Raw genomic sequence first — 14,105 nt, 5'->3', positions numbered from 1 at the left:
CAGAAGCTTTGTTTATCTGCCAATTTGGACCGACCACCACTTTCGCCGCGCCAACTTTAAAGCGCCAACGTACACGAAACTGTACACCTTATTAACACCAAATAAGGCCTGTGTTAAATACCAACAGACTTGAGCAGGATCACAGAATGCTCTTAAATCTAATTGCAAGCCCGCCTCTACCTGTGTATTCGCGAATGTGTTAATTTTCACATTCGGAATGCGTTTTAATATTCAAGCTGACTTATATGGTGAGCAAAATTTCAGTTCAATTTCTCATCTTGGTGGAATTCATTAGAAACTCTATGTTGTTGCTGCATCAAATATTTTATTCATTGCCCTCAATGCAAAGCAGGCGTTGTGTGTAATGTTGCTAGTAGAATTAGTTTAGGAATTGGGACTGTACCTAAAGCTGTTATTTGAACTGGTTAAATTAAAGCATGTTTGCATGATTTTTAAAAAATGTTTAGATTAGATATTTGCTGAAAACTTTTATTTTTAAAAGCAGTTAAATTAATAATTTTCAGTCTATTAGATTGTCTGACATAAAGTGAAAAGGGAGAATAGGCACATTTAATAAGTTTGTATAGGGATATAAGGCGAACTTAATGCCATTTGGCATTCTCCTCCAGTTTCACAAACATTCAAAGGTTTTTAACTTTTTAACCAAGGTCTTGATTGATCGCGATGTTTTTGTCTACTATCAGTAAGCGCAGTTACACTATGCGCGAAATTGATCGAATCAGCACACACGCAGTTCAGTTCGTTTCGCCGAACTTCGCCCATACTTCCGTACGCATTTTCGCCATTCTGTTCCATGAATTTCGCGCATTAACTAAATTAAAATAAAACAGTTGAGGTAAGAAACTTAATTGTATTTATTAAGAATTTATCACTTAATCATTATGAGGATTGAGGACAACGTCTCAGTTCGAACTAACTCATTTACACCCCCGATAGACGATATTGGCCACATACATTCTTTTGAGATTTATTACACTACAAATTAATTGAAATTGCTTTAACAATTCGTCGTTACTGGACAAAGAACACAATACAATGAATTATGATTTGGGAAAAAAATCTCAATCTTATTACCCTGGATTGTGCAGACTAGGGCTTAGCTAACATTATATCACAATACGCAGTTAACGAAACAAACATAAACACTAACTACACCCAATATCAGCCTGTTGTCTATCGGGTAAAATATCCGCCTCATTTGGGCTTGGTTTCCTGGTCCGTTACATATCTAATGTAGATTGTGTCCTCAGGCTTGGGGTCTTCGATTTGACTTTCATCTAGTTGGGAGCATGCTATCGCTAGCGCAGTGCCATCATGTGAGAAGCTGAGCGATGACACCGCAGTGTTGTATCTGTGGAACTGACAGAGTCGCTTCTTGTTGAAGCCGTCCCAGATGTTGACATAACCATCAGAGCCACCGGTTGCAAATGTGTTGTATACCGAGTGGAAGCTTATTGCGTTGACTGGATAGATTTTTTCAAGGCCTGGAAATGAACGAAATATTTATTAATCTCTTGTAATTATTTTTACTTATCCATTAGTTTTTTATTGAAAGAGAGAAGTAAATAATTTTCTATCAATGAACTTACCGCCATCTTTGATTCTGTGGCATTTAAAGGCATATTTCTTCTTTTGCACCTCAGGATTGCTATCAAGGTACTCAACAGCTACTCGGCCTTCGATGGAGCTCAAGACGTAGCCTTGCTTGTTGGGGAATACTCGGATGCACCTTGTCTGGTACTTCAGGGAAGACTCACGCCTTTGGTTCACATGCCCCATGTTACGGACATCCCACACAAATATCTTGCGTCCTGAAGTACCAACTACAAATTTTTCACCAACTATGCTCATTGTGTATACCTGGAAATATATAAAATACAGTTATTTTGGTATAAAGTTTATTTGGGAGTTCAAGCAAATGAATTAATTGAATTTAGTTCCAGGGTTCGAGGATATATATCAAGGGATATATATCTTGATATATATCGGATATATATCCGATATATATCAAGCCGGTTTTAATGATATATATCAACTTTTAAAATTTGTTACTGTATTTGTACTTTTTGACATAAGATTTTTATTTTTTTAGTTCATTTTGCCGTATTTCAAAGAAATTTTATGTTTTTGCTTTATTTCTCTGATTTTAAGTTTTAAAAACATTAAAAACATGTTTATGTAACACTTATGCAATAGTATTCATGAATAATACAATAAAATAATAGTATGGCTTTCATACAAAATTGATATACAGGGTGTTTCTTGTAAGGTGTCAAGCCGAAGGCAGGTGATAGGTGAGGACTAGACCTATCGATTTCACCCCCATGTATGTTCTACGATTTTTCGTAGTTTAGAAGTTATCGTTAATTTTGAGATTTTTTCAAATTTTATGACCTAGTGGCTTAATTTTTTTTTAATCTTTTTTTTGGGTTGACTTTTCTCAGATTTCTTTTTTTTGACAGATTCCCTATTAGTTGCAGATATTTGAAAAAAATAATCACCTTCCTATCTTTAATGCAAGATACAAAATTTTTGCTAGAAACATAAAAAATATGCTTTTAGCAGAACATTCTAAAATTTTCAACTGAAATGTATGAGAAAAAAAAAGAATTTCCATAGGTCCAAAATAATTTTAAAAACTGCGCAGTTTCCTAAACTTTCATAATAACACAAAAAAACATGTACTTAATAGGCCATTATTTTCTGTAATCGCTCTACTAAAGTAGTAAGTCGGAGATTCCGTTACATGTTTTTGACTTTCTTAGGACTAACTAATGTTTGCAATCCACTAAGTTTACGTTACGTAGAACACGTTTAGAGATAATAACTGAACAGAACATTTTTTATCCACAACGAGGAAGCTTTTGCCCTTCATCTGACCTGATGGAAAGTTGGAAACTGATGGATGATCAGCGAGCTTCACCCGGAACCCTAAACCACAGAGGAATTGGCTGTCCTAACAGGCTGTCCTGACAGTGGTGATTGTTACTTTACGATTAAATTTGATATACCTACCTATTAGAGTGTGAGAGAAAGGGAAAGAGTTTGTGTGTGTGTGTGTGTGTGTGTGTGTGTGTGTGTGTGTGTGTGTGTGTGTGTGTGTGTGTGTGTGTGTGTGTGTGTGCGTGCGTGCGTGCGTGCGTGCGTGCGTGCGTGCGTGCGTGCGTGCGTGCGTGCGTGCGTGCGTGCGTGCGTGCGTGCGTGCGTGCGTGCGTGCGTGCGTGCGTGCGTGCGTGCGTGCGTGCGTGCGTGCGTGCGTGCGTGCGTGCGTGCGTGCGTGCGTGCGTGCGTGCGTGCGTGCGTGCGTGCGTGCGTGCGTGCGTGCGTGCGTGCGTGCGTGCGTGCGTGCGTGCGTGCGTGCGTGCGTGCGTGCGTGCGTGCGTGCGTGCGTGCGTGCGTGCGTGCGTGCGTGCGTGCGTGCGTGCGTGCGTGCGTGCGTGCGTGCGTGCGTGCGTGCGTGCGTGCGTGCGTGCGTGTGTGTGTGTGTGTGTGTGTGTGTGTGTCTGTGAGAGAGAGAAAGAGAGCAAAAAAGGGTGTAATGATTTAATTTAAAGTAAATGTTCAAAATGTCCACCACTGACCTGCACATTCAACAACGACGCAAATTAATCGTAAATTTACAAAAGCTTCTTGCATTCTAATATGGTTTTGTGTTTCAGTCAGCTTTGTCCGCAGTTCATCAATATTTTCATATTCCCTTTTGTATACGATGAAGAGCAAGAGCTTCCACATTGTGGATAAAAAAATCTTTTCAGTTATTGTCTCTAAATGTGTTCTACATAACGTAAACTTAGGGGATTGCAAATATTACTTAGTCCTAAGAAAGTCAAAAACATGTAACGGAATCTCCGACTTACCACTTTAGTGGAGCGATTACAGAAAATAATGGCCTATTAAGTACATGTTTTTTTGTGTTATTATGAAAGTTTAGAAAACTGCGCAGTTTTTAAAATTATTTTGGACCTATGGAAATTCTTTTTTTTTCTCATACATTTCAGTTGAAAATTTTAGAATGTTCTGCTAAAAGCATATTTTTTATGTTTCTAGCAAAAATTTTGTATCTTGCATTAAAGATAGGAAGGTGATTATTTTTTTCAAATATCTGCAACTAATAGGGAATCTGTCAAAAAAAAGAAATCCGAGAAAAGTCAACCCGAAAAAAAGATAAAAAAAAAAATTAAGCCACTAAGTCATAAAATTTGAAAAAATCTCAAAATCAACGATAACTTCTAAACTACGAAAAATCGTAGAACATACATGGGGGTGAAATCGATAGGTCTAGTTCTCACCTATTACCTGCCTTCGGCTTGACACCTTACAAGAAACACCCTGTATATCAAAGTTGATATATATCCGATATATATCATAAATATCCGATATTTTGATATTTATAATAAATATCGGATATTTTCGAACCCTGTTTAGTTCCTTGACTCATCTACCTACCCTCTCATTTCCTTGATTGTAGGTACCAACACAGTTGGGCACTCTGCTGTCCCACATCTTCACAGTGCCATCCCAGCTGCCCGTCAGTACGGCGTTCACTTCGTTCGCAAACTCCACGCAACGAATAGCACCCTTGTGCTCCCCTAGCACTGTCTCGGAACTCGCATTCAGGTCGTACATCTTGAGAGTTTGATCCAGTCCTCCGCTATACGTGTGGACAGCATCCTAAAACATACATGAAGTTTTAACCTTATGTTTTTGTTATGATCCCACATGATATATTTTAACCAAATCCTTACCCTAAAACACACGTCGAGCACAGGCAACTCGTGGCTGTATTTATGGCGCTCCACGTTGGCCACGACATCATACAATCTCACGGAGCAGTCCCAGGATGATAAAAGAAGGAACTGATTCGATTTCGGCGCAAATTTCACGCTAGAAATAGCGTCCTCAGGCAGACTCTTTAGTTTGAATTCTGTGCGGGACTCCGCCACCCGCGTCACAGTCATTGTGGAAGCAATTTTGTCAGTTGTTAGTAACACAGGAAAATAAAAGAAAACTAATGGTATTTCAACTAAATCTAGATATTTTAAATAATAAAACGGCTTGCAGCGAGAAAACCAACAATCCGTTCAGCACCACAGACAAACAACGACAAGAATATTTTTTTTATGTCAATCAAACCATGTGTCATTTATTCGCGTTTTGTTACAAACTCAATTAAATTATTATGTAATCCGTCAGAATCAAATTGAAAAAGTAATTTCTTTAATATGTTTATTTAATAAATTTGCTGGACATAACTATGTCTTGAATTAAAGAGCTAATTACATTTTTAACAATGAATAAAACAAAACAAATTAACAAAAAAAATTAAAACATAATGAATGCGTTCATTTCAGCAAAATTCAAATTGCTTGTATAAGATTGGAGTTAAGTGATTTATAGAACGGATATCAATGTATAAAAAATAAATCTTTTTTTTTCTTAAGTTCTTTAAAATATAATCCTTGAAAAATATAGAACATTTAATTTTATGATTGTTATATTACGCAATACAAAATTTTAGCAAAACTGAACGCGTGTTTCATATTGACATGTTTGTGATGAGGTGTGAATCGTGAAATACCCTGTCTCGCTGAAATGATTTTTACGTAAAACCATCCGTTGCCAAGACTTTTGTGATGCTACATTTGTGTTGTTATTTATCGAAGAAATAATCCTACGAATACAATAGAACAGTGCCTCAACAATCTCCATAAATGACTATAGAAACACGCAATTGAGTCGATTCCGATAGGAACGAATGGAGTGATTTCCTTATTAAATAATGATGCAAACCAATCTAAAAACTAAAGAAATGTTTATAGTCCGAGCGTTAGAGAAGATATTAGCCGATAAGGATATAAAAAGGTCCTATCACAGTCAGTTGAAAAAGTCCTGTGAGGTAGCTCTAGGTAAGATTATGTCCTGTGACATTTTGTGTAGCTTTGAAACGTAGTAAGCCCATATAAGTATAGTGCATATATTTTGTTACCGCTAATTAGGTTACACTATGGTGCATTACAGTCTATTCAAAATGTTCAGGTGTGGAGTGATTGTCAGGTGACCTTGGGAATGAAAGTAGATGAAAAATGTCTGCCTAGTGCCTACTTAGCCTTATCATAGCAATTAGCAATAATGAATTTAGTATACAGTAAATGACTCAACAGCACTTCATTGTTTCTATACATTTTGTGAAGTAATTAACACCATTTCAAACATGAAACTTGTTTCAATGCTAATGCTAAGTAAAGTGATCACTTGTATTTAATAACTTGTGTTTGCATTCAATTTCACCAATTGTTTTAATTATTTTTCAGAGGAAATAAAGACAGAGTTGAAAGATGGCGGACAAGGAGACACACCTGAAAATCCAACTTCAGGGACACTCCCACTGCCCAAGAATGATGCCTCCAACATCATCACAGCAGAGAAATATTTCCTGCCTTTCGAACTGGCATGTCAAAGTAAAGCATCAAGGATAGTTGTCACTGCCCTGGACTGTTTGCAAAAACTCATAGCCTATGGCCACCTGACAGGCAATATTCCAGACTCCACTACTCCAAGAAAACTCCTCATTGACCGCATAGTTGAAACCATTTGCAGTTGCTTTACAGGGCCCCAGACAGATGAAGGTGTCCAACTCCAAATAATAAAGGCTCTCCTCACTGTTATAACCAGCCAACATGTTGAAGTACATGAAGGAACAGTACTACTGGCAGTCAGAACATGTTACAACATCTACCTTGCAAGCAAAAATCTTATCAACCAAACAACAGCAAGAGCAACCCTGACACAAATGCTGAATGTCATATTCACAAAGATGGAGAATCAAGCAATGGAGTCTGACCATCATCCTCCTGAAGCTCCACACAAAATACCAAATGGCAATGTTGTCTCTGAAGATGGACATGCAAACCATGTTTATGAAGAAGAGAAGGAAGCTACAACACCTGTGCAAGAGAAAGAGCCAGGAAATGATATATTTGAAGCAAAGATTATTGCTAAACAAATTGTAGATTCTGTCATAGATAATGCTATTAGTATTGCATCTAAGAAAAATGCTGAGGAATTGAATGAAAATTTACCTGACAATAATGAGAATCCTTCAGACTCCCATGATAGTGGAAGTGTGTCACAAGAGAGCAATGGTCAAGCTGGCACTGAACCCTCTATTACAAGAATACCATCACAAGAAAGTGTTGATGTTGCATCAGAAAATGACAATTCAGTCACTGCTAAGTTTACCCATGTCCTTCAAAAAGATGCCTTCTTAGTTTTCAGAGCTCTCTGTAAATTATCAATGAAGCCTTTGCCTGAAGGCACCCCAGATCCTAAATCCCATGAATTGAGATCTAAGATTTTATCATTGCATTTACTTTTATCTATTCTACAAAATGCTGGCCCAGTTTTTAGGAACAATGAAATGTTCATCACAGCTATCAAACAATATCTCTGTGTAGCATTATCTAAGAATGGTGTCAGTTCAGTACCTGAGGTCTTTGAACTCTCTTTGGCTATTTTCTTAGCTCTCCTTCAAAATTTCAAAGTCCACCTCAAAAAGCAAATTGAGGTCTTTTTCAAAGAAATTTTCATGAACATCCTGGAAACATCTAGTTCTTCTTTTGAACATAAATGGATGGTGATCCAAGCTCTCACCAGGATCTGTGGTGATGCCCAGAGTGTGGTAGACATCTATGTAAACTATGATTGCGATTTGTCGGCGGCAAATCTTTTCCAGCGCTTGGTTAACGATGTGTCGAAAATCGCACAAGGTAGGCAGGCATTGGAGCTGGGCGCAACTCCAAATCAAGAAAAATCGATGCGTATACGAGGCCTAGAATGTCTCGTTTCAATCTTGAAATGCATGGTTGAGTGGAGCAAAGAACTTTACATCAACCCCAATTTGCAAACGACACTTGGCGAGAGAACTACGAAGGAAGATACTGATCACCATAGCATCAAATCTCATGGTGGATCAAGTCTAAGTTTAGTTTCAACTGGTTCCAGTAACATTGGTAATAGGGAAACTTTGGATTCCCCTGAACAATTTGAAGTATTAAAACAACAAAAAGAAGTTTGGGAGACAGGCATTGAACTATTCAACAGAAAACCTAAAAAGGGGGTTGCTTTCCTACAGGAACAAAGTTTATTGGGCACTTCAACAAAAGAAATTGCAGAGTGGTTATTGACTGATGAGAGACTTGATAAAACTTTCATTGGTGAATTCTTAGGCGAAAACGACGAACATTCCAAAGAAGTTATGTATGCCTACATTGATTCAATGAATTTTTCGGATATGGATATTGTTGCTGCACTGCGTCATTTCTTGGAAGGGTTCCGCCTACCCGGCGAGGCCCAAAAGATCGACAGATTGATGGAAAAATTCGCTTCTCGCTATTGCGAATGCAATCCAAACAACACCCTATTTTCCAGTGCTGACACTGTTTACGTATTGGCGTTTTCCATAATAATGCTAACAACTGACTTACACTCGCCACAAGTTAAGAATAAAATGACAAAAGAACAATACATCAAATTGAACAGTGGTATAAGTGACAATAGCGATCTGCCACGTGAATATCTATCTCAGATCTATGACGAAATCGCTGGTCACGAGATTAAAATGAAAAACGTATCGAAACCTGGCAAACACATGATTTCTAATGAGAAAAAACGCAAGTTTATTTGGAACATGGAAATGGAGCAGATATCTACTGCTGCTAAAAATTTAATGGAGTCAGTATCGCACGTACAGACACCATTCACAACGGCAAAACACGTCGAACATGTGCGACCCATGTTCAAAATGGCTTGGACACCATTTCTTGCTGCATTTTCTGTAGGACTACAAGATTGCGATGACCCAGAAATAGCTTCGCTCTGCTTGGATGGTATCCGATGCGCCATTCGTATCGCTTGCATTTTCCACATGTCCCTGGAAAGAGACGCCTACGTACAAGCACTGGCTCGATTCACACTTCTCACGGCCAATTCGCCCATAACAGAAATGAAGGCTAAGAATATCGACACAATTAAAACTTTGATTACTGTCGCTCATACTGATGGAAATTACTTGGGCTCAAGTTGGTTGGATGTGGTCAAATGCATTTCTCAGCTAGAACTAGCACAGCTAATCGGGACAGGCGTGCGGCCTCAATTTTTATCCGGCTCCGGCATCAAACCACAGCCAGATTCCTTGAAATTCAGCCTGATGTCTTTAGATCCAAGTGTCAAAGAGCACATCGGAGAAACAAGCTCCCAAAGCGTGGTGGTAGCCGTCGATAGAATTTTCACTGGGTCCACGAGACTCGACGGTGACGCTATCGTCGATTTCGTCAAAGCTCTTTGTCAAGTATCTCTCGATGAATTGAGCCACCCATCGAATCCTCGAATGTTTTCTCTCCAGAAAATAGTTGAAATATCATATTACAATATGGGTCGTATTAGGTTGCAGTGGTCTCGAATATGGCAAGTTCTTGGTGATCATTTCAATAAAGTCGGATGTAGCAGCAACGAGGACATTGCATTCTTTGCTGTTGATTCCTTGAGGCAACTATCCATGAAATTCATAGAAAAGGGCGAATTTGCGAACTTTAAATTCCAAAAAGACTTCTTACGGCCTTTCGAACACATCATGAAGAAAAATAGTTCGCCAACAATAAGAGATATGGTCGTCAGATGTATTGCACAAATGGTTAATTCGCAAGCCCCGAATATCAAATCAGGATGGAAGAATATATTTTCAGTATTTCACTTAGCAGCGAGTGACCAAGACGAGGCAATCGTTGACTTAGCATTCCAGACAACAGGGAAAATCATTACAGAGCTCTACGAAAAGCAATTCCCTGCCATGATCGATTCATTCCAGGACGCCGTAAAATGTTTATCTGAATTCGCTTGTAATGCAAAATTCCCTGATACGTCCATGGAAGCTATAAGGCTGGTGAGATCTTGCGCGTCAGCCGTGGGCGCCTCCCCGCAGCTCTTCGCGGAACACGCCGGCCTCGAAGGGGAACAGGGAGCTCCGGAAGAAGACAGAGTATGGCTCAGAGGATGGTTCCCCTTACTCTTCTCATTGTCTTGTGTCGTCAGTCGATGCAAACTAGACGTGCGCACTCGAGGCCTGACAGTCTTATTCGAGATTATAAAAACGCACGGTGATTCATTCCGTCCGCACTGGTGGAGAGATTTATTCAATATACTGTTCAGAATCTTTGACAATATGAAATTACCTGAGCACCAATTGGAGAAGAACGAGTGGATGACTACCACTTGTAATCACGCGTTGTACGCAATCGTGGACGTCTTCACGCAATACTTCGACATTCTTGGCTCTCTTCTGCTGGAGCAGCTGTATGCGCAGTTGCACTGGTGCGTGCAGCAGGACAACGAACAACTCGCGCGGTCCGGCACCAACTGCTTGGAAAATCTAGTCATTTCAAACGGAACAAAATTCAATGCAGACACTTGGAGCAAAACATGTCAGATAATGTTGGACATTTTCAACAGCACTTTACCTACTACGCTGTTGACGTGGAAGCCTGACGAAAACGAGGACGGCGAGACGCCGCATGTGCGTCACGGTATATTGAAGAAGCCGCAAGGTGGGGACGAAGCGAAGTCGTCTAATCGTGTATTCAACAGCCTCCTGATCAAATGCGTAGTCCAGCTGGAATTGATTCAGACGATCGACAACATCGTCTTCTACCCGGCTACGTCTAGAAAAGAAGATGCGGAGACGTTGGCTCTGGCTGCCGCGGAACTTACCGGAGGCACGCCGGGCACCGAGCAGGAGTGCCAGCGCGAGGAGCAGGGCATGTACAGGCTGCTGAGCTCGCCCCATCTGTTACGTCTCGTCGAGTGCCTGATGTGCAGTCATCGCTTCGCAAAGACTTTCAACACGAACAATGCGCAAAGAAACGTACTTTGGAAGGCTAACTTCAAGGGGTCTGTCAAACCGAACATGCTGAAGCAGGAGACGCAGTCTCTTGCGTGCGTCCTGCGGATACTTTTCAAGATGTACAGCGACGAGGCGCGGAGAGACCACTGGCTCGCTGTGCAGAAGAGTCTGATAACGATTTGCTGCGAGGCCTTGGAATACTTCGCCGGAGTAACGAGCGAAGCCCACAGGGACGCGTGGACGTCCATTCTGCTGTTGATTCTCACCAGAATACTGAAGATGCCTGACGAAAGAGTGAGTATTTTCTATCGAAAAGCCGATTGTGTGGATTGTGGTGGGGATAGTTTGAAAGGTAGTTTATACTAATGCTTGGTTTGGTTGCAGTTTGCGGCACACGTGTCCAGCTACTACCCGCTGCTGTGTGAGATCACGTGCTTCGACCTGAAGCCGGAGCTGCGATCGGTGCTGCGGCGCGTGTTCATCCGCATCGGGCCCGTCTTCAACATCATCTCCAACACGCAATAGCACGCTGTTATTTTTAATACAAAATGGCCTTATAACTAGTTTTGTAGGTTAAAGTATGACTTTTGATGTTAATGTTAAAATAAAATACATTTCGTTGATTTCTTAAATTTTAATGTAATATTTGACAGCGATCAGTACTTCAGTAGTATTAAAAGTGATCTATTATATAAATATAGGGTGTAGTAGTCTTATGTTTAATTTATATAACTTATTATTTTAATATCAACAGTTAAAAATTATAATTGTATAATAAATCATAGAAGTTGTATCATAAATTATAGTTTATTCTGTATATTTGAAAGTTTTTACTGTATGGGGAGCTGAATTCACTCGCCGCCGTGGTTGCTTATTACTTTGATTTCAAGCTAGACTGATCAGACTGTGATTGCGATTATCATTTCCACAGCTTTTGTGTGTTACATTTCTATTCCATGGGGTGACTTCAGAACTCGCACGCAAACTGATTATATTATCCTTATTAAAATAAAAATTATAAATGATATTGTCAAGTTTTAAACAATCTTCAGCCCTTCAATTGATCTCTCCAGAGAATCCAAGTCCCAGATAACCAGTTGGCCATCCAACCCGGAAGTGCTGAATTTTTTGGCATTAGCCTTTGAGCCTTTGTAGAGGCTGATGAAAGAGATAGCATTTTGATGAATAGAGTCCAGCAGAGTATCATTGGTCTCAATGCGGGCCTGGCGATCCAGAGACTGGAACTTTTTCATAGCAGACAGTCCACCAGACTCCTTCCGCTGAGTATTATCCAATTTAGCAACAAACTTCAACTCATTGCCTTCCAGACAATACAGTAATGGAATGCAGCTATGTCCCGCCACAACTAAGGAGTTATTGGTAATCCAATTGCACCCCAAAAATGGCAGATATTCAGTCTTCAGTTTAATGACAGCTTTCCCTTGGGTAGCATCGGCTACATTGATGGAGCTGTCATGTCCCACCCATGCAACTTTGTTGCCATCCTCAGAGAATGAAACGCTGTGCACCCAGCCTCCACCAGATGGAGTATTGGGAAACTCGGCCAACAATTGGCCAAGGGGAAGCTTGGAACCCCAAACATTCGGTCCAGGTTGATCTTCAATATCCTTGATGTAAGCTGAGAAAACCCTCACTTTAAAGTCAGCAGAGCCAGCAACCAAAAGCATATTGTTAGGGTGCCAGTCCAATGTGGTTACAGTGGATCGAATTGGCTTTTTGATGTGTTTCGAAACCCACCAATTATTTTCTTTCTCAAAGTAGCAAATTGAAATTAGTCTGGCGCCAGAGCCGACAGCAAACTTGTTTTCCATGGGGGACCATTTCACGCACGTGGCAGCACGGTTTATGCGCAACAGTACCAGAGTGGTGGTCCACTTGCCGTCCTCCCCTTGGGTCCAGACGTAGGCGTTGCGATCGACGGCGCAGGTGACGATGCGGTTGGTGTTCGGAGCCCAATCAATGCCCATGACACGGAGATCATGTTCGACCAGGTTGTTGGTTTGTTTCCACTCACTTCCTTCTTTTTGGTAGATATGGACTTCATTGTTGTTAGGTGAGAATGCTATTTCTGGAAAGTGATAATAAACATTTTAGGGAATATAAACTATTTCTTAAACCTATTTCAATAAATATTAGAGTGTGAATGATGAGGGGAAAATACTTGTCCTAAAGAATTCCAATTAGATTATCTTCTGTACACTAGTAAATTCGGTTGGATGGATGTAAAAGTTTAGTTTAATCAGTAAATACTTACGAGTTCTATCCTTATTCCAAGCGTGACAAGTTATTGGGGCACATGAGTCACCAAAGGATAATGTTTGAGCCATGATACAGGTTCAATCTAAAACCCTGAAACAACAAATTATAAATAATCGCCTTATTATTTCTGATGTTTATAGAGATACATATTAATTATTAATGTGAAAAGAACTTTACCTGATGAATTTGAATGATTATTCACGAATGTAGTCACGCCCGGCTCGATAACAATACTGATAAGTAAAATTCGCGGACTCTGGGCAGTCTACGCGAATTTCTGTAACAGTTTATTTAATTATTTAGTATTGCAGACATTTTAACACGTTTTAAACAATATTTTTAAACAATTTTAGTTCAAATTACAATTTTAGAGACCCCACCAGAGCAAAATTGACACAAAAAATTTGATTTCTCTTTTTTTTTTATCACAAATGACATGCGAAACCAAGAGTAAGCCGTGTCGCGTCGCATAAAGCCGGGTTGACACGATAAGAGTCAGTTCGGACCGAGTGGACTCGGATTACTACTCGGACGCTACTCGTATCGTGTAAACATGTAATCCGAGCGCACTCGTACGAATGTACTATGACAGAGCGGACTAGGACGCTGCTCTATTTTTTCTATCACTCGGATCTGAGCTCGGACAATTTTAATTAAAAATAATGGCGGCGTCAAGGAAAAAGTGGTCGGAACGTGATACTGTCAGGTTCGTGGAACTGTATGAAGAAGAAGAAGTGCTGTGGAACGTGAGACTTAAAGAGTATAAAATCAAAGATGCCCGAAATGCCGCTATTGAGCGCATTATATTGTTCAATTCTTTTATTACTATATCTGCAACAACTGTGATACCTTGCAACAGCAGATCAGTCTGTTCCATGTTGAGCAGATTAGTGTTTTCCGAGAGTTGACA

General features: G+C 40.0%; 3 protein-coding genes across 3 annotated transcripts; 1 reads left to right on the top strand and 2 right to left on the bottom strand.

Moving 5' to 3' along the window:
* Nucleotides 1-857: 857 nt before the first annotated feature.
* On the bottom strand, nt 858-5,117 carry LOC135077371 (mitotic checkpoint protein BUB3). The gene is made up of 4 exons (XM_063971895.1): nt 4,767-5,117; nt 4,468-4,692; nt 1,611-1,881; nt 858-1,505 (listed from the first exon to the last, which is right to left on the bottom strand). Exons 1-4 carry the CDS (start codon nt 4,977-4,979, stop codon nt 1,216-1,218), a joined length of 999 nt encoding a protein of 332 aa, XP_063827965.1. The 5' UTR covers nt 4,980-5,117; the 3' UTR covers nt 858-1,215.
* A 445-nt stretch (nt 5,118-5,562) lies between these two features.
* On the top strand, nt 5,563-11,942 carry LOC135077364 (brefeldin A-inhibited guanine nucleotide-exchange protein 1). Its single transcript, XM_063971888.1, has 3 exons — nt 5,563-5,927; nt 6,333-11,209; nt 11,300-11,942. The coding sequence occupies exons 1-3, from the start codon at nt 5,801-5,803 to the stop codon at nt 11,438-11,440; spliced, it is 5,145 nt and encodes a 1,714-aa protein (XP_063827958.1). The 5' UTR covers nt 5,563-5,800; the 3' UTR covers nt 11,441-11,942.
* Nucleotides 11,704-13,642, bottom strand: LOC135077366 (actin-related protein 2/3 complex subunit 1A-A). The gene is made up of 4 exons (XM_063971891.1): nt 13,559-13,642; nt 13,373-13,472; nt 13,191-13,285; nt 11,704-13,004 (listed from the first exon to the last, which is right to left on the bottom strand). The coding sequence occupies exons 3-4, from the start codon at nt 13,261-13,263 to the stop codon at nt 11,953-11,955; spliced, it is 1,125 nt and encodes a 374-aa protein (XP_063827961.1). The 5' UTR covers nt 13,264-13,285; nt 13,373-13,472; nt 13,559-13,642; the 3' UTR covers nt 11,704-11,952.
* Between the last annotated feature and the right edge of the window lie 463 nt (nt 13,643-14,105).

This window comes from Ostrinia nubilalis, chromosome 13, assembly GCF_963855985.1.
Source record: "Ostrinia nubilalis chromosome 13, ilOstNubi1.1, whole genome shotgun sequence".
Classification (NCBI taxonomy): Eukaryota; Metazoa; Arthropoda; class Insecta; order Lepidoptera; family Crambidae; genus Ostrinia; species Ostrinia nubilalis.
The sequence above is the reverse complement of the archived record's forward strand: the minus strand, read 5'-3'. Positions and strand labels throughout refer to the sequence as shown.